General features: G+C 39.5%; 2 protein-coding genes across 3 annotated transcripts; one reads left to right on the top strand and one right to left on the bottom strand.

The window, feature by feature from the left end:
• Positions 1-1,316: 1,316 nt before the first annotated feature.
• On the top strand, positions 1,317-2,653 carry LOC147166986 (G0/G1 switch protein 2-like). The gene is made up of 2 exons (XM_086087399.1): positions 1,317-1,382; positions 1,813-2,653. The coding sequence occupies exons 1-2, from the start codon at positions 1,341-1,343 to the stop codon at positions 2,218-2,220; spliced, it is 450 nt and encodes a 149-aa protein (XP_085943525.1). The 5' UTR covers positions 1,317-1,340; the 3' UTR covers positions 2,221-2,653.
• Positions 2,654-12,977: 10,324 nt separating this feature from the next.
• Positions 12,978-23,274, bottom strand: ldlrad2 (low density lipoprotein receptor class A domain containing 2). Of its 2 annotated transcripts, none has more exons than XM_086087582.1 (5): positions 23,053-23,274; positions 19,527-20,012; positions 18,209-18,358; positions 15,535-15,672; positions 12,978-13,468 (listed from the first exon to the last, which is right to left on the bottom strand). In XM_086087582.1, exons 1-5 carry the CDS (start codon positions 23,189-23,191, stop codon positions 13,170-13,172), a joined length of 1,212 nt encoding a protein of 403 aa, XP_085943708.1. In that variant the 5' UTR covers positions 23,192-23,274; the 3' UTR covers positions 12,978-13,169. The 2 variants fall into 2 exon arrangements, with proteins under 2 accessions (XP_085943708.1, XP_085943707.1); XM_086087581.1 differs by having other exon boundaries at positions 15,535-15,675.
• Positions 23,275-23,901: the final 627 nt, after the last annotated feature.

The following is a 23,901-nucleotide window of genomic DNA, read 5'->3' on the forward strand; positions in this document are numbered from 1 at the left end:
GGGACTTCCAGAGACTTAGCTACATATTATGCTAAGGTAATGGCAGAGACGCAAGGCAAGGCATTTTTATTTCTAGAGCGCATTTCATACTCAATGCAACTCATTGTGCTTTACGCAAGCAAGGACACAACACCTACAAGCATCAACACACGCAACAGTTAATGACATTCGCAAGCGAAGCAGAGAAAACCAGTGTAGCTTACAAAAAATGACTAAAAACAGCTTATTCCATTTGTGTGCAACATAACAGCTAAATGAAGCTTAGTTCCAAAATTGCTCCACGAATTACCAACTCTTAATGACTCAGACAGACAGACAGACAGTATGTCTGTCTGTCTGTCTGTCTGTCTATTTATCTATCTATCTATCTATCTATCTATCTATCTATCTATCTATCTATCTATCTATCTATCTATCTATCTATCTATCTATCTATCTATCTATCTATCTATCTATCTATCTATCTATCTATCTATCTATCTATCTATCTATCTATCTATCTATCTATCTATCTATAAGGCTCCAAAACCCTTTTTCTCTTTGAGGAGCAGTTTTGCTAATCAATGCCTTCATTTGAGGAGCAACTGTCTAATTTTGAGGAGCAATTTTCTGCAGGTTAACCCAGGGACCCGAAGCAAGGGTTTAATAATAGTATATGACCATATAACGACTCAACAATTGTTTTCATTTTTTTATATAATTTAAAATATGTATTTTTATTGATTTATTAAAATACACTTAAACTGCATTTTCCTGTCAATAAACATTTTCAGTGGTACAATTTTAAAGTTTAAACTTAGTATTGCTGAATGGGTTTCTATAATACTTCAGCAAATCAAAATTGATTACAAAAAAAAAAAGCTACTGTAATGACTTGGCAATAGGCAAAATGGCAAGAGGCACGGGCACTCAGGGGGGATTAATGCTAAAATTCTGCGTTATTGTCACTACGTTTGTACCCTGCTTAAGCAGACCATTAAAAAGCTAAATCAATAAGCATAATTTTTGTGAAACCTTGTTTGGATCCCTTTTAACACAAACAGTGGATTTGAACACATAATTGATGACAGTCATCAGTGAACCTCCAAAAAGTTCCACCTGCCTTTGAGCAATACAATTGCTGTGCGCTTGGTCAACAGTAGACGTGACATTTAATGGGGCAAAGACATTTCATCACAGGAACATTGGACAACAGCCCGGGAGCTTCACAACAATCCTGCCACCCCGGCTGCCTCATGATTCATGAATATTGAGCAAGTGGCGCATTATGGGTGGGGACAAGTTGGATATAAATGACCACAGTCAAAGTCAAAGTAAGCTCTGCATACAGACTTCAAGTCATGATTACAATGAGCCTCACATCGACAACATCAACAACTACAGTAAGTTTTCTTTTATTTCTGATGTATGAGTAAAACCTTACAGGGAGGTGAATTTCACAATTCTTAAAATGCAATTTTTTCCTTTTCATATGAAGAGCTATTTAATCTTTAACATGAAGTAACTTGTGAAATTCTGCACATTTGAAAATGTGTAAAATACAACTTGACCCCAGTCTACACAAATATATGCATTATTATTACATTTATTCCTGCTCAATTTTTACGTGGATGTGTCTATTGCGTTGCGACTGGAATTTCCCCAGCACAGGCTTTCCAAGTAAGGGGCGGTAGTTAATCACGTGTTTAAAAATTTTTTTGTTAAAAGAACATTAAATTAACTCAAAATTAACACACTAATTTTGACACCCCTAGTATCAAATATAGCTCACAATATTTGATTATTGCTGATCTTTTCATTTGGATTTTATAGATGCAAAAGCATTCTCCAGCCAACTCCTGCATACCGGCCAAAGAGCCATTGGAATCGGAAAACATGCACGAGTTCATGCTCTTCGCCAAGGAGATACTCAGTCAGAAACCCACCCGGCATCTGCTCAAGGTCTACTTGATAGGCTCGGTGTTCGCAGTAGTGGGGACTGTCATCGGACTGGTTGAGATGGCGTCTCACCCATTCTCTTCAGGAGAGCCAATGGATACAGACATGTTTCTCATGATGGCACATGATGAGCAGAGGACTGTTGCCTCCGTGACACAATGCAATGCCAAAATGCAGGTGAAAAAGGAAGAGCAAGAGCAGGACACGATCCACAGCATGACTTTCACCAAGGTCAAAGGTCAAAGAAGTTTATCCAATCGGCTACATGCTTCAAGAAGCTAAATTCTTTATCAACGACCGCTCTTGAATCAACACTGTTGTGCATTATGTACAACGTAAGCTTGAAAAGACCAAATGAGCTTCAAGTGCTCTTTTTGCACTAGAATCATGGCTCACTGAACTCTGACTGCTCATTTATGCCCTTGTACATTATAAATGACATGATTTATCCCCTGCACAAGCACTTTTCACGTTAATAAGACTGTGTTAGTTATTATAAACGACACTATGAATGGATAACTGCCGTTGTCAGCTCTGAGCAGCCTTATAGCACACCCTAGTGGCAGAATAAAAATGGCTGCTTGACCCATGTCTCACTTCACAATATTTTAACCCTAAAATGTTGTTGTTTCCGGGTAAAAGGCGGATTAAAAATAGTTTCTGACGTAACCTGGCGTCTTCCCTGTTAAATAAACCAAACAGGGCAGGATTTCAAGCTCGTCTCCTTTTCTTCCATTTTCTTTCTCGAACGAGGCTCGCTCGGTTACACCTCTCTCTCTCCTGCACTCATGTCATGCGCAGTACACAAAACACTTCAGCATGTACAACTAAAATATAATACCAAAAGCAATAATTCACAAAACAAATATTAGTCAATTGCAAGAAAATAAGAATACACATTGGCAAACAACGTGTTACAATGTCTTGAAATACATGCAATGTTTTTGTATACATCAATATTTATATTTGAAAGCAGGGACAGTGCTAGGGTCAGAGCCTTGCACCACAACTGTACTGTATGTATGACTGTATATTCATCTGTGCAAATAGGGCACTCCGGTTGGAGGAAGTTGGATGAGATTGGGTGGAAGAAACAATTTTTGAGGCGGCGGCCTTGCTGTAATTTTGCAGTTAAAATATGACATTTCAAGTTTCAACAAAGTACTTTATTTACACACTTCTCTGGCTAGTTTAAAAAGGAGCAATATATTAAAAAACACACATCATCTCCTAAATTTTAGGGTTGCTGGGATTCAATTTAGACCCCCCAAAATTGACTGGGAACAGCCATGTTTGAAACTTTAATAGAGAGAGTCCATCAAGCAGCTGGATAGACTCCAGCCATTATCTAAACTGCTCGTTAGGGCCACAGATGAGCTGGAGTTCCCCCTGGCCTGGCCGCCAGCCAATCGCAGCGCACATAAAAGAAATTTACACTCACGTTCACAATTTAGAATGCTCAATTACCCTAACCACTACTTACCAACTCTTGCCCTGGAGATATTACAAATATACTGCATTTATACTGTCACTACATGGCCGCTAAGTGGATTTCACCACATGGTAAAAAAAAAAAAAAAGGGGGGATGTATCCATAACAGCATTATCATGATATTACAATATAACAAATGCTACAATATCATAGTCGTCATGACATGGTATTAAAAACAGTGCATCTGTTAAAAAGGTGACGTTTTATTCCATTTGTGCAGTTCTAGCACCCTCTAGTGCAGAGGTGTCAAACACATGGCCCGCAGGCCGGATTAGGCCCACCAAGGGGTTTAAAAAAAAAATGTTAATATTGGACCAGTTCATTTGCCGGCCACAAACAAAACATATCAATTTGTAATTTCACAAGAGTGCTCAGATGAGCAATGCAACCTATACACGGAATCGTCCAGGATGTCATAATTTTACACACAACTTAAAGTTACGGTTTGTTTAAAAAAAATGTTTTAAAAATCATAGACCGACATAATCATGTTAAAGACGACACAAATTCAATTACTGGTAACATAAATACATACGACAAGGATTAATGTATATCTATATATCTATATATATCTATATATCTATATCTATATCTATAGCTATATATTTATATATACATTTGTGTTATTTTTTGGAACAATATGATTACAGTTGAGCAATTTAGCGGTGGCCCACAAATAGCGAAAATCTGTGTATAATTGACGGCAATTGTTTTTAAGTTATATACCATTATTTTACCGATCCGGCCCACTTGATAATATATTTTCTCCTTGCGGCTCCTAAGCTAATATGAGTTTGACGCCACTGCTCTAGTGGTTACTTTGTTAGTGCAGTATAATTAGAATTTGGAATGTTTTGGCCGCTGGGCTGGTTATCACTCCCATAAATCAGTCATTCCAGCAAATATTTCAACATGTCCATCAAAAAATATTATTGTGAACTACATAGACCATGATCATTTGCGTCACTGAGCCAATAAGAGCACACGACAATGACATTTCTTTGTCACTGCTGTTATGCATAAAAATACGATATTTTCCCCTCCAATATGAACTTTTCTTGGTTACGATATTGAGTTTTTATACAGTATCATGAGCTTTAAAAAAAAAAAATTATATTATCAATCTCTCTACAATCTCGCATTGCAAGGTTCATATCGTGATATTTATCATATTGTGACGTTTGGATATCGTTACATCCTTACAAAAGAATGAACCTGGCACATGAGCACCTATAAGTGCAAGGTCATTATAACCCTGAGTCAACATGATAAACATTTTGCGCCAAGAATAGTTTGAGTCACGGTCTGAGGGATCTCACCTGTGCTACCAGTTGATATCAAGTGACCGTGGCGGTAATGTGTGCGTGTTTAAAAATAGCTTGTTATAAAACAAGCCATTCATTCGCCCGTCTATAGAGCAGTGCCTTTTAAGCTTGACTTGGCACTTACCAGATGACTTACGACATTTGAGAGACACTGTTACCGCTCCATCACCATGAAATCTACAATAGGTTCCAAATGCTAAGGCAAAAAAAAAAAAAAAAAAACTCAAGTTGATCATTTATCTCACGCACACAAACTTTCTGAAGAAGGCATTTTTATTTCTTTCCTCTCGCTGTGTTGCAGTGCTTTTACTGCCTTGCAAAAGATCAGAAAAGTCATTAATGCTCCTGCGGTCAGCCTGTCTTGCACAAACATGAACCCTTGAGCTGTAACAGTTTAATCGCGGTCAAAGAGTCAGCTATAGAAAGCCAAATCAAAGAGACAATACGATTGAGGAAAATTGCTATTTTTTCCCTTTTTTTATTTTATTTTGCTGAACAAGGATTAAGCTTGAAAGGTTGTCGGTGGATACCAAAGTCAACACACACAGTGTGAAGTTGTGGACTCCTTGCCAGGCCCTGAGTCAAACAAGCACTGTGTGATACTTTGTCTAAGTCACTGAGAACAACAGAGACTCTGCTGTAAAGGGTGAGATAACATCCTGGTTTTCGGCCATTGGGAATATCTCTCTTTACCAGCTGAAGAGTGCCATGAAATGACAAGCTGTTGGGACAAACATTTGCATCACAAGAGGAAATGGGCAATGAGGAAAAACAAACAGCAAGAAGACTGGTTGCATTGAGAATAATATTCCAAATGTAAAAGACTGACAGCCATCTGTAGGTTATGTATTATTGTTTTCTGGTAAATACGAATTACTTACACGGTGAGAAGCCAAATCAGTGTAAAAAGACCAAATAGCAACATTTCCATGATAATATCTTAGCTCATATTAATGTGTGGCAACTGGCAAAGCATGATGGTGTCCAGAATAATTGTAAGGCCTCAAGTCCTCTCTATAAAAAAATAAAATAAAATAAACTTTCTTTTTTTTTACTGTTAGATTTGATGGTTTTAACTGTTTTATTTACTGTAATTTGTTTTAACCCTCATTTGTAGCACTTTGAGATTTCTTTGAAAAGTAAAGTGCATTACAAATTTAATGTATTATTATTATTAACGTTTAGGGTACACTGACGAAGGTAGATACTAATATACGATACGGGGCAAAAATATAAATGCACCTCTTTTGTCTTTGCTCCCATTTTTCATGAGCAAGACTCAAAGCTCTAAAACCTTTTCTACACATACACAAAAGGCCATTTCCCTCAAAATCACAAATCTGTGTCCTACCTCAAAAGTCTGGCATATCAAGATAGTGATTATGTTACGGTGCGGTCAATGGCAAGGACCCAGATGCAGAATCGTGAACAAAAGTTTATTGAGCACAAACAAACAAACAAAAAATCACCTTCTCAGGGGAAAAACTCTTCTTGCAAAAGGTTAAAAACACAAAATCCTCGGGACCGTACCCCTCCCAATCAACCAGATACTGGTAGCACCTGCCTCGCCTGTGGACGTCCAGAATCCGGTCCACAGTGTAAGCTGGATGGCTCTCGATGAGACGCGGGAGAGGTGGAGATAGAGTAGGAGGTTTGGAGAGGGCTCTTCGTCACGGGTTTGAGGAGGGAAACGTGAAACACCGGATGGACCTTGAGTGAAGAGGAAAGGCTGAGGCGGATGGCACTGGGGTTTATGATTTTGGTCACTGGGTAAGGACCAACAAACTTGGGGGAAATCTTGCGGGAATCAGTTCGCAGAGGAAGATCGCGTGTTGAGAGCCAAACTTGTTGTCCCACCTTGTAGTCAGGAGCTGGCATTCCGACGTCCGACCATGAGCAGCTTGAGTTTCCCGCCACACTCTCCTGATTCTGAGGAACTGGGCTATGACAGATGGCACCGCTGCGTCCAACTCCTGAGTAGGGAACATGGGGGGGCGAGGTTGGAAACCAAAGTTGACCATAAACGATGACATACCTGCGGCGGAGCTGTGTGCATATTTGACCCATGGGAGGTGAGCAGCCCAGGAGGGAGGAAGTCGGGAGGCAACACAACGCAGCGCGGTCTCCAGGTCCTGGTTAGCCTGTTCGACCTGGCCGTTGGATTGGGGATGGTAACCGGACCTGAGTTCCCAGTGCCCAACAGGTGGCCCAACAGGGGGCCCAACAGGGGGCCCAACAGGGGCCAGGGGGACAACCATCAGGTGTTGGCAGGCCTCTTGTACTTCCTGCTCTACTTGCAATCTCAACGCCCCCACCAAGTGAGGATGGTCTCCTCGGGGGTGCAGGGGGAACTGTCAGGAGAGAGCGTCCGGCTTAACATTCCTCGAGCCAGGGCGATAGGCGAGGGTGAACCGGAAACGACCCAGGAAGAGTGCCCAACGGGCTTGGTGCGAGTTCAGTCGCCGGGCAGTGTGGAGGTATGACAAGTTCTTGTGGTCTGTCCAGATGATGAAAGGCTGCACTGCCCACTCCAACCAATGCCGCCATTCCTGCAGCGCCAACACTACCGCCAGTAGCTCACGGTTCCCTACATCCTAGTTTCGTTCTGCGGGGGTCAGGCGACGGGAGAAGTAGGCACAGGGATGGAGTTTCCTGTCTGCAGGCAGGCGTTGGGAGAGGACGGCCCGACCCCGGAGTCCGAGGCATCAACCTTGACCACAAACTGCTGCTCGGGATCTGGGTGAGCGTTTGTAAACATACATTTCAAACGTTCAAAAGCAGATTGAGCTGCCTCAGACCAAACAAAGCCCACTTTACTGGAGGTGAGTTGAGACAGCCGCAATATAGCCTTAGTCACGAATGAATCACCTATAGAAATGTGCAAACCCCAGAAAACGTTGCAGATCCTTGCGAGTGGAAGGGGCCGGACAGTTTTCGACCGCTTCTACTTTGGCCGGGTCGGCTCTCAGCTGTCCCTTCTCAACCACGCAACCTAAAAAAATCACTGAATCCACATTTTTCAGCTTTCACATAGTTTGTTTTCTAGGAGTCTATGTAAAACATCGCCCACATGGCTAACATGCTCCTCAAGGCATTACCAGGTATTTAAAATGTCGGCGTGCTAATTGCCATTTCAAAGGCAGCTATATAGTCATTGTACTACAGGCTGGTAAAGAAGGCAATATTTAAGTTATTGAATTTAGTTATATTTATTTTATTACCGGTACCACTGTTAATGAGTTCAAAGTCAGCATGCATTACATTGTAACTGCTCTGCCAGGTCTTAAAGGCAGTGTTATATATTCTTCTAGTTTTGCCACTTGCTTTTGGATTTTCTAGAACTACTTGTTGACTCTGGAGTTATGGCCTAACCTGGTAAGCAAACTGTTTTAGATTTATCAATGTTTAAACATTAAGGGTATGGAGTACCTTGTATTTTGCTACCTTATGAAATCTAAGCGAAAGGAATAATGCTGATGTTTGCAAGTTTTATTGTAACAAGCAATGTGGCACAAGCCAATCTCAGACATATGTTGCAATTGCTTACCAAAAGTCCTTCTCACCACTTATATTTTACCATTTCAACTTTCAAGAACTTTTTTTTCATGTAAAAAAATTATGTGTATCAACTTAACCCTATAACGCCAAACGTATCATATTAAATAGTAGATATTTTGAGCTAGCTGTTTCATGATTATAATAATTTTTTTATTAAAACCCTGATGTATATGATCTGACACAAGCATTGCACGGATAATCCATTAGAGGGCAGTATCACCCAGCTGATGGCTTTTCCATCCTTGCGAGATCGCCACAATGGAGAAAGGTGAGACACCTGATTTTGAAGATTTTTTTCTTTGTCAAATAATGTAAGAAAAAGTTTAAAAATGTTACTTAGACAACATCATAACAAGTTAATTGGTGGATATGTGAACGTACTCAATACTTTAGACTAAATGTGTTAGTAAAAGCGTGTTAAAAGTGTATACAATTTGACATTTTTGTAAAAATTTGCATTTGCCATGTAATCAAAGCTTGATTTTTCAACCTAACTAATACAATGTTTAAATTACATAATTGATCATACATATTCGATCATTTCCCAAAATGACAAACTCGACAGAGATGCAAGTTCTGCACAGGCCACTTTGCATATGTCTACTGTTAGAAACGCAAAGTACACCTTTGCCTGAACAAGAACAGAAACAGTTTTGAGGCTTTCCACTATTAAAAATAAAAATTGTGACCCACAAAGTTAGTTAAAAAAAGAAGAAGAAAAAGCTGTTTCCAGTTACTTTCGTGGATACTACGTTGATACTACATCATAGCAGATATACTATACTTAATAATAGCGGGAAATTTTGGGAAATACTCATTTGTTTGATATGTCTGTTTATTATTATATTTTTTACAGTTATAAATGTATGAATTTAAAGCATTGTGACCGGATGTATCAAATACGACACAAATCAAAAGTCACATGTGGAAGTGGATTGTCCCTCTCCCCCAAAAATTTGTTTGTTCAAAAGAACCAATAAATATCGATACTAGAATCCTAATTTTGTCTCATATATTTCATGGTTCAGGCTTTATAGGGTTAAGATTCCAGTCAACTGTTGAACAAAGCCTACTGATAAAAACATTCAGATGTAGTGTTGACCTTATCTTGAGTGACACACAAGCACAACTTTATGTGTGTGAGTTGTGTGGATGTATATAGTGCGTCGTATGTGTGTGTTGCCTCATTGGTCTACATATGCACTTTTGTTTTTAGTACACTTGGGTAGATAAAAAAAAAAGTGTGTGGGGAGGAGGTACATTCATGTGCTGCTGCCCGGCAACATGGAGCTTAGGAACACTCAATTTCTGCTTTAGGCCTGTGGCCTTGTGTCTTACACGGAACACATGGGTAATCTGTGTAATGTAGTCACACAACACACAGAGTGGCTGCTGGTGCAAATGTTATAGACCTACTCCATCTGGAGTCCATGACAAAGATAGTTTGCCTGGAAGACACATGAATCCTGACTGTCCCTCACACTAGCTGGGCAATACATTTGGAGTTAAACAACTATTTTCTTTAAAGAAGATATGTGTATTTTTTTTCTCCACGTTTAGTTCCCAGATGTCTTAAGAATACACCTACTCTGCTTCGTCTGTCCTTCCTTCCTTTCCTCAGTCTCCTTCGGTCTCTTGAGGTCTCCCTGATTTTTGATTTTTTTTGGATTTGTTGGAATTTAGATGTTTCTGGGGTTGGGGAAGAATTCTGGTGGGTGGCCCGGTGGGTGGTGTCTGGTCGGTGCTGGATTTCACTTTCCTTGTTTGGTCCCCTTGGGTCTCCTGACGGCGGTGTTCAGTTTAGGTGAACGGTATGGGATTTTTTTTCTAATAGGTTTTTGGTGAGCTAACAAATACACGCACGCACGGACGCACGCACGCACGCACATACACATACTCACCCACATACAAAAAAAAAAAATATATATATATATATATATATATATATATTTAAAAAATAAAATAAAAAAAAGAGCAATGATGATGACATTACCGAATGAAAGAAAAAAAAAAAGAAGAAAAAAAATACAAAATAAAAATAAGAATACACCTATGACATGCTTTTGTCAAAATAGCCCAAGGATAAAGAATGACATCACAATTTATACACCATACATCTTGCCTTCCTACAATCAGCTCGTTTTAGGAGCCCATCCAGTCTCAGGGGGTTCTCATCCCCAACTGGACTTTCAATGGCGGCTATCTTACGTTGCCACTCACCAATGCTGCCTATATTAAATACATTGATTTCTCTGTGGTATTTTCTTGTTATATTCTGCCTCTACGGTGAAAACGACATTGTGTATGACATGGCGTTAATGTATATTTCATTGCTAAGAAAAATACATTTCATTTTCTCTTCTCAAAAATTCGCCTGCATCATATTGTCAGAGCCATCAATAATCAAGTGGAAGAAAAGCCCATCAGGAGAAAATAAATCACTATGAAATGTAAACCTAACCTCTGTGAGTCACAATTCACGATATTGAGATAATATATTCTGATGGTCCAATTATGGTTCCATATTCGGAAATATCACAGTCTGGGGTCAACCAAAATTAATGTTACAATTACACTACGGGTTGCTTCCATTATATGCGGAATGTCACATGACCAACCCTGCAAAATAACTTTCTGGACATCCTGTCTATCGTGCGATACTTAGTACAACTACAGGTTGATGACATGGTGGTTTAAAGATAAATGAAATAAGCATCGCCCTTATGTTGCTGTTGACATACTTGGCCGAACAGCTGTGTAAGTGACAGTTATCAGACGCTAGCTCTCGAAACAGTGTCAACTAATGCTAATCTGTGATAACAATGCATTTCCACAATTATTTTAATTTTTTTAATATACATGTAGCCTATCTATGTTTTGGCTTTTTAGCCTGGCTGTGACATGAGAGTTTTGGCCACCGCTTAGAAGTTTCTGTTCAATCCCACTCTAAACAGAGTAAACTTTTACACTTGGAAGAGAATAAAATGCTAAAAAACAAAACAATCAACAACATTAAAACGCTCAAGGGTTTAGGAACGATCCCACAACCTTCAGCATTGAAGACTAAGCAATGCTAGACTTATTACTAGCAAACATATTGCTTTTGTTCCAAAGGAGACCAAAAATGGAGGTATAAGGATTCCACCCGACACCCGCGATATATTGACACAGAGTAGGAGTGGCATGGGTCAGTGGTTAGGTTGGCTGTCTCCCAACCTGAAGGTTCTCTGATTGTTCCTCAACTATTGAGTTTTTGTTGTTGTTGTTTTTTAAAAATATTTTACTCTCTTTCGAGTACAATATAAAGTTTACTCTGTTTAGACTGGGACCGAATATAATCTTTTTCAGAGTAAACTTTACTCTACAAAGTTTACTGTGCACCAGCCGAGCTTCTAAGTTTACTCACAGACACGTTCAAAAATACTGTAGACAGAAAACAAGGATTTACTTTTTTTATTTGTTTTTATTTCACACTTAAAGGGTGAACAGGACAGGCACTCCAGACACCCAAATGTATGTGTACAAATAATGAATAGTACATATTACACAAGTCCGCTATGTTTCCCTGGAGAATAAGTTCACACTTTAAAAAAAATAAAATGCTATTTTGATAAATAGACTTACAGTAAACCTTACATAATGCAACATCACCAACACCACTAAAACTAGATGATGGCATTCCATCCACTTACCGCACTCTAAATTTGCCAATAAAGTGAGTGTTTAAGTGGTCTACAGTATGTTAGCTTGACTGGCAATTGAGAGCGGCCGTTCACCCTCTTGCACAAAGTCACAGCTCACCTGTCACCCTGTCCTGGATAGTTGATACAAAATAACTGGCTGGATGGAAGGCAGTCCAATATATCAAAAGAAAAGGTCAACAAGACCTTGACACGTGCTGTGCTCCGTAAGTCCAAACGTCCCGCTGTGGAAAAACAGTGGACTGCTGAGAGTGGAAGTTTAGGAGAACAGCTGTTCTTGAGCATGAGGATGTCTTTTATTTTCAAAAGTGTCCTTGTCAGACATTGGGTCAAAGCTGGAAACGTTGACTCGCATGAAAATTCAAGAAAACACAATGCAACAAAGCTATACAATAAACTAAAAGCTGTTTTGAAAACGATGAGCTGCGCTGGAACATTGTAAAGAGCTGTAATCATATGTAAAGAGAGCCCTTATGACAAGTGAAACGTGCTGTGGGGATTCACAAGTTTTAATAAAACACAAGTCTACACCCTGCTTCTCATAAACAATGTAAAACACAAAAACAGTTTTTCCTGTAGTCAAATGCTTTCAGCTATTTAATATTACCCATTTCTCCAAAAAAGGTAGATTATGGAGGACCAAAACTGCCAAAATGAAAACTAAATAAATGAATAAAAGTGGAAAAAAAACGGATATAAAAAAGATTTAATATAAAGAAATAAATGTAAAATATATCGCTAAATAAATAAATACAAGTAAAAATTTATTTTGACATTTATTTTTATATTTATTTGTATTTTTTGAATCTCATTTTTTATTGTTTTTAATTATTATTAATTTTTTACTTTTATTTAGGGATATATATATATATATATATATTATTGGAAATAAATCAACAACAAATATATATATATAGGCTATATTTGTTGTTGATTTATTTCCAATAATATTTATTTTTTTGCATTTAATTTTTGAATTATATTTTATTTTACATCCATTTATTTATTTAGTCATTTATCTATTTTTAATTTGGGCAATTTTGGTCCTCCACAGTTGATGTGCTCCATACAGTCATTATCAATGTTCAATAATCACAGATCACTGCTCACGCTAGACCTTTTTGCCAAATGTGATCAAGCAGTCAGTCCTTGTCTCTAAAGTGCGACGGCAGAAGGAGTTTCATCTGCGTTAGTGACGACCACACCTGCTGGCGTCCCATTTAGCGGCGACTGTGGGGTGACTTTTGCCAGACGGTGCTCTTTGTTGTGAGTACAGCTGCGGGCACAGAGTTGGCAAGAGGCGCAGGCCGTGTTGCAGCACGGCAAAAAGCGTAAAATACTTATGCGCCACAGGAACCAGCCGGGGGACCAACAGCACCAGCAGAGCACTCCACATCCCACCACCACACCCAGGATGATGTATAGAACCAACAAGGACACAGAAGCTGGAGACTCTGGAAAATCATTCAGAAAGAATGTTCATTATTTACATTTTGGGATTTGAATGAGTGGTTATAATAGCCTCACAAATAGACATGCAAAGCGGGACCTTTAAAGTCTGTCCATCCGTCCGCTCGTCCATCAATTCAATGTGTATACTGATTATGTTGTTCGGGGAATCAAGGAGCTGGAACCTATCCTTGCCAATTTCAGGCGAAAAGAATAATACAACCTGGACTAATTGCCAGTCAATAACAGGCACAGACAACCATTCACAATAAATTTTACACCGTCACTTAGTGGGAAACTAAACCCACACCGTGTAAGTGAACCACTACACCATTACTGACTATTCTAAAATCTACATTTTGAGAGAATATCAGTGCTTTATTTAATTGTCATGTGTATGCCAGCTAAAATGTCACTTTGGAGTTTGAATCTAGTATAGATTTCCTATTGGGGGGGATAAAAAAAATTGACTAGCATCAGTCTAGTTCTTACTCATTATAAAGTGGACAAGATTTATTTACATACCACCATCAATCAAAATTCATTGTTCATAATAATACAAGTAAAAATGAACAAATATGTTCACATCGGGCCCAAAATGTGGTATAGAAGACGAAACATATAACCGCCATGTGGGAATGTGTACTCCCTAACGGGACATTTGGAAACAATAGCTGGGGAACAAATTTCTCACAATCAAATCAATTGTTGAGAAAATGAAGATTAAAACTCTGGCCACGTACCCGAAGCAAGCTGGAAGGCTTGCTGAGTACGACCAGAGTTAACTTAGTGCAGTGTTTTGCCGTCCTAATAATAATAATAATAATAATAATAATAATAATAATAATAATAATAATAATAATAATAATAATAATAATAATGGTCTCAGATTCTGAGATGCTGATTTTCATCCCAGCCTCGTCCCACTTGGCTACGAACGGCTCCGGTTCGAGTTGGAGATTGCGGCTTGGGTAAGGGCTCAGATAAAGACCAATCGTGGCTCAGACCAAACCCAGAAAACAGGTGGGCCGTGAATGGTCGTTATCTGAGCTCTGAACACCTGTGATGTCATTTTTGGTCGACAACAAGTGGCAAAATTTGTTTTTAAATGTATTAATAGCACATGAAATATAATGTTATCGATAATTCAAAAATAATAAATTATCAATTTAATTATAGCCAAAATATTAACTTTTTATTGCCGAAAATGGTTGAATGAGTTTGTATCATCCACTAGAACTTACGGGAGCAGCTATCAGGTTTGTACTGTCTCACAACTATTACATTAGCAACTGTGGTCATATTTGGACATCATGTGGTATGACCTGAAAAAAAGAATTCTTATTCATTTTGCCCAACAAATATATACTTTCATTATAATTTTACTCATGTGGCTAGCTAGCTTGTTTTGTTTAGATGGCTAATTGTTAGCCTCATAACTTTGATTTCAATTGAAAATATTATGTGGCGTAATCAACCATCATCTGGTGCGACCATTATCGAAAGCTTTCCATGAAAGATGTATGTCTTAAATAAAATATAGATGTCCTAAATTGTAGATAATAGTAAAATTGCAGGTAAGACAGAAATGTATATTTGAGATTTAAGAACTGTTATATTATTACTATCCAAGGTTTTAATGCGATCCACATACATTTATGACCTGTATTCGTCACACATCTACTGCCTGAAGCCAGCTGTGATAGGCTCCAGCAACCCTGCGACCCTTATGAGGAATAAGCGGTTAAGAAAATGGATGAAAGGACGGACGGATTCTTCACACAAAAACTTTTAACTATTAATCTAGTTTCCCCACTAATAAGATACAATAAATGGCAGAAACAATAATTATTTATTTATTTATTTTCCTTTTAGCCTTTCATTGATAGGACAGCCGAAGAATTGACAGGAAATGGGTGAGAGAGAGCGAATGGCGTGCAGGAAAGGACCACACAGTCCGGGAATCGAACCGGGGTCAAATACACCTGGTGTGGATGCCCAAAACACTGAGCTAGTCATCGCCCCAGAAACAATAATTACAAAAGTCAAAGTGAAGTTACATTCCACTTACCCGAAACGGACTCATAACTCGGAGTGCTGACTGCAATGCCACAGTTGAAGTGTGTGGGAATTGGCACTGTGGGGGGATTTACATAAGATGGAGGCGGGGTTGCTATTGGTGTTGGTGGCTCTGGAGGTAGAAGCTGACCTGCTGAGGAAGGACAGACTTTGGTCAACCAACTAAATCAGAAAAGTGTTGTTTTGACGACGTACAGTGAACCTATTCTAATGCAGCGGAACCTTTCCAGACCCACCTGCAATTGGTGAGAATTTACAATTTAGAAACAATAAAAAAAAATGTTTTAATAGTTTGACCTCATCTACATTCTTGAAACAAAACATTACTTGAACTTATTAAAACCCACTCACATATTAAAATACACCTTTCAAAAACATTGTAAACATATTTGAGCACACAAAACATCACCTTGAAGTTGCCGCTATGGAGATAGCTGGTCCGACCAACCGAGCGGGAAAATTTACACCGCTCCAACTTTTTGCGCCTGGCGAGATTGACCAAAAAGCACGTTATTGGCTGATTTTAAAATGAGCGAAATAGTGACCTCTGGTGGCCCACCGGGAAACTGCCCGGGCCTCCCCTTGAGTGTATAACTGACCACAGTACTTTGCAACTATTGAACTTTATTCTAGTTAAAGGTAGAGTCATCACTGGTGATGAATCATAGATCTTCGCGGAAGACCCTTGAAGACGCTTGAAAAGTCTGACGTCACAAAAAACGATGAAAGCAAGACCAAGACAGTCTAAGTCCAAAGTGAAAGTCACGTTGAAAGAATTCTTCAATGTGAGAGGCATTGTCTGCAGTAAGTTCTTGCCACAGGGCTGGATGACCAACCATCGTGTGTACAATTACATCTTGTGGCGTTTGCTTTGTTCTTGAAAAAAAGGCAAGAGCTTCACCAGGACAACGCAGCGACTCACAATGCCCCGAGCATCCGTTGCTTCCTGGTCAAGGAGAACATCGCAGTGCTGGAATGACCTCCCTTGTCAGACCTGGCTCCATGACCCCCCCCCCCTTTTTTTTTTCCATGCTCAGGAAGGTCATCAAGGCCAGGGGACCCGTTTTGAAAATGTGGAGGGCATCAAGATCGGATGCCTAACTTCAGATGGCGGCAAGCCAGGTAGCTGTTTCCAAACCAAATCCAAATCATCAACAGCTTTTTGACTTAGTCCAAAGCTTTTTCATGGTCCTTTCGAAAATACTTTGCTCCCTTGGCCATGTCAGTAGCAACAAAAACATCCTTTTTTTTCTTTTTGGATGTGGAGCGCCATTGATACACTTCTCAGTCCTCGCAAATAGTCTTTTTTTTTTTTTTTTTATCATTTTTTCTTAATTTCCCCCCTTTAGCTAAATAAGATTAAAAAAACATCAATATAAAGAAACGCAGTTCTACAACACTGCGGATTACAACCAAAACATTACAAGTAGGGGTGGGAATCTTTGAATGTCTCACGATTCGATTCAGATTTTTGGGTGTGATTCAGAATCGATTTTCGATTAAGAACGATTTTTGATTCAAAATGACTTGATTGACAATGATTTTTTTCTTCAATCTATAAATGTGCAAGGAATCGTAATGGTCTACTCCAGTCTGACTCGCTAATGCTAATTAGCGCTCTACTTATATCACTCAAAAGAACGGCTCCACGCTGCAAAAAAAACAAAACTTTTATTGGAATAACTTGATCGTGACTTTTTCTTTTTACTCTCTAATGTGGCTACAACTTAACAGTGTATTAGACCGCGTGGAACCACACTGCCCCTAAGTGGCCAAATCGGCTACAACATGAACAGCGCTCCCAATAAAGGGACACACAAACAAAGGGAAGACAGCATAAAATAATTTTAATAAAATAGATATTGGGACATTTAAATTTGATTCTGAATCGTACTAAATGAGAATTGCGATTCTTATGAGAATCGATTTTTGGGCACACCCCTAATTACAAGTATTGTTTTATAAAGACCTCTCAATATCAAGCAAAATCTTATCATCCCTGTTAACACACCAATGTGGGTTGGATATTGGCTGGTGAATGGGTCCCATCTGGGTTGCCCAACTGGGTCCCAGTTAAATTTGGCCAGGGATTTCATGGTGGCCCCATGTGGGCAAGCCCAGATGGAGTCAAGGTTGGTCTCGTATGGGCCCAAGCTAAAACCCACATAGTTATGAAATGGGCTAGTGAATAGGACCCATCTAGGCTGCCCAGTTGGGTCCCAGTTAAATTATGATTCCTAAAAATTGATTGTAATAACAAAGATTTGAACCAGGAAACCATGGAACCAAAAGCAGACACACTAACCACTGAGCTAAACAGCCACATAACAAAAGACGATGTTTTAAATATTTTTAACTACAGATTGCATCCCTCGTCGCTTTTCTCGGACCCATATTGAGTTGTCATAATAGAAAATAATAAGTAAAATAAAGGCACAAAACACTGAAAAGGCAAGCTTCTAACATTGGGCAATAGTTTTGTTTCATCTGTGGTTTGTAAATGGAATAGTTTGAACACTGAGGTGTTTGTAAATCGAGGGTTCCTTTTGAGCCACCAGTTCTAGAATCTTTGTTGCTCACCTTATAAACAAAAAATATTGTAGCTTGGAGAGAGCTATCAGGACCAAATGGTCTAAACACAACACATTAAACATGACCTCACTGACCTTTACACCCTGTTGTCAGATTTTCTTCCAGGTCACTCCCATCCCCACAGTTGTCAATGCCCTTGTCATCACACACCAGACTGAGTGGGATACACTTTCCATTCCTGCAGGTGAAGTAAGGCTCACTGCTGCATAATGATTGATTGAATCCTGAGGAGAAAGTGTGTGACGTTTGTGTCAAAGACAATGAGGCTCATTCACTAGTAAATGCATAGAAATGTTTATGTTCCACGCAAAAGTGGCGTTTCTAAGCAAAATCACCTTTGCACATCAGTTTCATGCATCTTGGCAAATGTGTGGTTGTGCAGGAATTGCAGCGCGCATGTGTACTTGATTGATACAAAAACTCAGCTCAGATAAATGCATCCAGTGTGATGGCTTTTACTGGTTTACTGGCCAAGAAAGCATTTGAATGGAATGAGGGTAAAAGTGACATGAAGTAGTAGAGAGCGGATCAATAATCGATAAAACATCGACAATAAACATTTGAACTCAAATGATCAGTTAATCAGCAAGCTCTGTAGAAGCCTGATAACGATCCTGTTCATCGAATCAGGTGTGTTGATGGAGTGAGACATCGAAAACAGACAGGACAGTGCCTGTTTTCGCCACTAGAGGGACCCCATTTTTTATGCAGTTGCTGGTTGTGTGTACACGTGAGAAAGATCTGTCAACCCCGAGATCACTATCTATCTATCTATCTATCTATCTATCTATCTATCTATCTATCTATCTATCTATCTATCTATCTATCTATCTATCTATCTATCTATCTATCTATCTATCTATCTATCTATCTATCTATCTATCTATCTATATATATATATATATTAGAGTTTAGGTTTGAATTGGATTTTGGTGATGGTTAAGGTTAGGGTCTAGGAAATGCATTATGTCATTAGGTCCCCACTAACATACAAAGACATAGACAAACGTGTGTGTGTGTGTGTGTGTGTGTGTGTGTGTGTGTGTGTGTGTGTGTGTGTGTGTGTGTGTGTGTGTGTGTGTGTGTGTGTGTGTGAGCGCGTGTGCCTTTGTCTTTACGACATTGTGGGGCCCATACACGCGTGTTTTTCCATGTTTAACTACCATTGTGGGGGCCGACTTGAAATTGTGGGGACATTTTGGTGGTCCCCACAAGTTTAGACCTCTTTTTGAGGGTCAAGACTTGGTATTAGAGTTTAGGTTTGAATTGGGTTAAGCTTGAGGTTGGGGTAAGGAATAGGGGTAGGCAATCATTTTTGAGGGTTGGGGTTAAGGGAAGTGGCAATGAGATGTCCCCACGATGATACAAAGACAAGTGTGTGTATTTACCAACCAAGTCTGAACGATGTGAAGTCCCCCACAAAGTCTACTCTTGGCTGAGTCCCGCGGGTGACAAGTCGCAGGGTCAGGTAGTTTCCCGTCGACAGCACCGGCCGTGGCGGAGTCTTCCCGCAAAGAGGAGGCCCAAGAGGAGGCGAGTTCTTGTCCCATCCATCATAAAACTGAACAAATGAGCCTGCATGACAGGGATCCTCTGAGCTTTCCCCGGATGTGGGCTCCAGCTTGGGGTTGAGGGGAGCGGAGCCACGTGCGGACTCGGGTAACAGAGGGGCTGGGCTCAGAGGGGCTACTCGCAACAAACTGTAGACCAGGAAGAAGCGAAAGTGGAACTGGACCTTGTCCTTTGGCGAGCCGGCCTGCATGGTGAGGTGGCAGTCGGTCCCCATTGTTACAAAGTAGTACTTTTTAGATTCTTGATGGGAGTTGATGATCATGCCGTCGCCCCGGATGGTCTGACCGCAGAAGTCCACCACGTTCACTGATGAGACAAGCACGCCGCAAATCAATTCCATTCATTACAAATTACAACCAGAATTTCACTTTTCACCTGTGACTTCAGGCCCTAATAGTTGAAAATCCTGACTCAAAGACTCAAAGCTACCATATTTCCTTGAATAGTTGCCTTGACTGGAATTTGAGCATATCGCGGCATCGCAATTCGGTAAATTTCGTATATTTTTTTTCATAAATAGATGCTATTGATCAGTCTACATGTATGGCTGTTATTTTTACCAATTGACCAATCCAAAGGGTTGAAAATGGCTTGCTCTTTTTTATTTTTACATTGATTTATTTATTTAGGTTTCTCACACGCGCATGTGCCGGTCTGCCAATGACAGCGGTAGGCAGCACTGGCGGTAACAAATAATTTTTTTTTTACAGCGAATGACATAATATGACAATGAGACACGTTATGCTTGGTTGGAGCTTTTCCAACTACCAATTAAACCAGTTATTAGTGTAGCACAACATGCAATTATCGTTTATGTAATGTGACAAGACTTGAGGAACTTCGGTGGCTGACGTTTCTTTGAGCGCAGAAGAGTGACAGGGACTAAGAATATGAAGATTATTACTACATTACAAACTTAAAAACAGCCCAGGTATGTTTCCGTTGAGTATATTATATTATGGTATGTTTAAGAACCTAACAATTAAGTCTAATTTGCAAAAAAAAAAAATATAAAAAAAAAATATATATATATATATATAATAGAACAAATTATTTAAAATATATTTTATTAACCTCAAAGTATCGGCGATATTGGCACCAGTATTTACTTGGTATTGATCGATACTAAAATCTCAAGTATCGCGCAGCTCTACAGAAAAGTGAGGATTTTGAAGGATTCAGCCCGACGGCAACCCTGCAAGGATGATCACCAGCTTGTCCCAGCCACAGCAAGGCCTGAGGCTGTTGAAGGCACTAAATTGAATATCACCCCGACCCCCTATAATTTGAGAGATCTTCTTTATTATTTAAAAAACAAGATGAGCATCCTGTAACAAAATGGAACAATCATTAAAGTAACTTTGCTGCTCATTCATCATCAATCTTTAACATAAATGGGGGGTGGCGTGACTCAGTGGTAGAGTGGTCATGCCGCAACTCTGAGGTTGCAGGTTCGATTCTAGACCATTGTGACCGCATCGAAGTATCCTTGAGAACGATGCTGCGTCATGAGTAGTTAAAATGTAAAGTGCTCTGAGTGCTTTGTAAGGGCTGTGGAACAAATGCATCCAAAAAATCATTAGTCAACCTCACAAAGTAAAAGTTTGAAAATTCAAAGTCTCAATCACAGATACCTCTTATTTTAACGTATGTTGATCTTCCAACAATGTATTTTTCTTGTGTGTCCTCAATGTATTACATTTATTTATTTTTTGTTTGTATATTAAATATGAATATCTACATTGATCAGATAATGAGGTGAGATTGACTCTTTAAACCCTATACGGGCATTCTGATCTCACCTTCTTCCAATATGATACATTTTTATTGTCTTTGCGCAAACAAATAAACACAAATGCAAATACGAATCCCAGCCATCAAACAACCCTGTGAATCAGCAGTGTTGATATTCGATAGGCTGGGCCAGGATAGATGGGTGGGCAGATCCGGATTTGGCAGCCCCCCCATCACCCTCTGCATCTGGGCCGTAGGCCAAATAATGACAAAATGTACAATCACCCATGTAGTTTATTAGCTCCGTTTCCATGGGAGACCGATAGCTCCTCCTACAATGGCCTCCAGGAATGTCTCAAAGCTCGGGAGCCGCTGTTGGTGGGAAACGTTCATCCCCTCTACTCAGCAGATGCTACAAAAAACATTACAATTTCAACCCTTTTTAAACAATATTAACATATACGAACGCAAGTTTAAAATGTGAGCGTAAGGTGACGCAGCTAAAGAGATATGACAGCAAGAAAAGCATGCGGTACATTCATTTGGTAGCAAAGCATGACTGATCTGCTCTAATAAACACTACAACATGTTTGGGTTTATTAATTAGAAAAATGATCTTGCACAACACTGAACACTCTCATACACACGACTGAAAAGCTCTCTTTCATACAGAGCATTTCAGTCGAGAGCAAAAAAAAATCGTCTCAGTCATACGCTTGAAAACGAGCAGTTTCCTAATGTTTATGAGCGGGGGGGGGGGGGGGGGGGGGGATATGTAATGTTTATGAACATTTCGATAAGTGTGATAGCTAATCCTGAATTATGCCTCTCACGGCCCCTCGCAAATGTGGATGGACGGACGCATACGAATCCATCAACGTATAAGGGTGACACTATAGCCTACATTATAATTGTGAAGTTACATTTACCTGCTCGCTTGCATTGTTTTTCCCCCCGTTCATAAGCAGATTCACAATGCAAATTGAAGTGGAAAAAAACGACTAATTAAAGGCTAGTTAATATTTAGGTCCAACAAATGAAAATTGAAAATGATTTATGCTGCTGCACTGTAGTGATAAAAAAAAGTAGTGATACTGCTTTTACATACAAATAAAAATACATCTTTAATAAACATGAGTCCATCCATCAATTTCTCACTTTAAAATTTTATATATATATATAAAATTTAAGAAAATTGTTTTAGTGGATATACAGCTGAATCATAATAAATATATATATATATATCTATATATATATATATATATATATATATATATATATTAAGTTTATGGGAACCCGAGTGAAGCAAGTTTGTAAATGACACTTGGTTTAAATATCTACTGCTCCAAATACTGTCATATACAGAGCAAAGACGAACAAATACATACAGTATGTATAAGAAAGAGGGTGATAAGTTTGCTACATTATTTAAACAAATCCAAATGAATCATATCCATGTAATTGCTCAAACGTTATCTGCGCACACTTGATCAAGTTACGCGTGTAGTATAAAACAAAACAACAGAAGATACTATATAGTTGCTGTTGGTAAAGCAACACCGCAAGATTACGCACACGTGTCCGTCGTACTTTTCAGGCGTGCATGTCTAACCTGTGTCGATGGCTGACCCGTGTAGCCCCAAAAGGCAGAGTGGGAGTAACAGCGTGACCAGCAGCCCGCGGGGCACGTCCGCATGAATCTCCATCATCCAGGCTGGCCGCGTCAATGAGGACAATCTCACAGAAGACATATCAGCGCCATTCTCGCTCCGACGTGAAATGATCCCAACGTGGACTTTGTATGGCTTGGCAGGAGGATTTTATCTAGTACTATGTCGAGGCCATCATGAAAACGCAGTTTTATTGAAATCCCACATCTCGCCCCCCACCTACGGTCCCCGACATTTCCACGACAACAGACAACCAATCAGCTGTCAAGAGAGCAGAGTGTAAAAAGAGCAAAAACACACACCAACTAAAAACACACAACAAAGTTGCATGACCCTCGTGAGCTTGTAAGACCAATTTTTGTTTGTTTGCTTGATGTAAAGTTGTGCATGGACGTAAATTTAATTTCAGACTGCAAATTTCATAAAGTTTAGAAGTGTTGACGCCCCCCCCCCCCCCCCCCCACACACACACACATACACATATCCAGCTTGTATTGTCCTACGTTTGCTGTTCTGTGGCAACCTGAACTCTTGCTGGAATACGGCTTAAAAGAAATATCTGATGTATCGCCAGTGATGACCAAACTTTCTTTAGACATCAGTTCCCATCTTTGTTAGACGTGACAATATCCAGCCACATAAGAGTTATCCACGACATAAGAGAGTTTTCGGACAACACAATAAAATCCAGCCCATGGAGAGCAACGTCCCAAAACACTGATCAAGCAAAAGTTTTGACAAAAGAGCAGACAATAATTCATATTTAATAGCATTGATTGATGAAATAAAAT

This window comes from Leptonotus elevatus, chromosome 10 (assembly GCF_054856555.1).
Source record: "Leptonotus elevatus isolate MCC_2025b chromosome 10, RoL_Lele_1.0, whole genome shotgun sequence".
Lineage (NCBI taxonomy): Eukaryota > Metazoa > Chordata > Actinopteri > Syngnathiformes > Syngnathidae > Leptonotus > Leptonotus elevatus.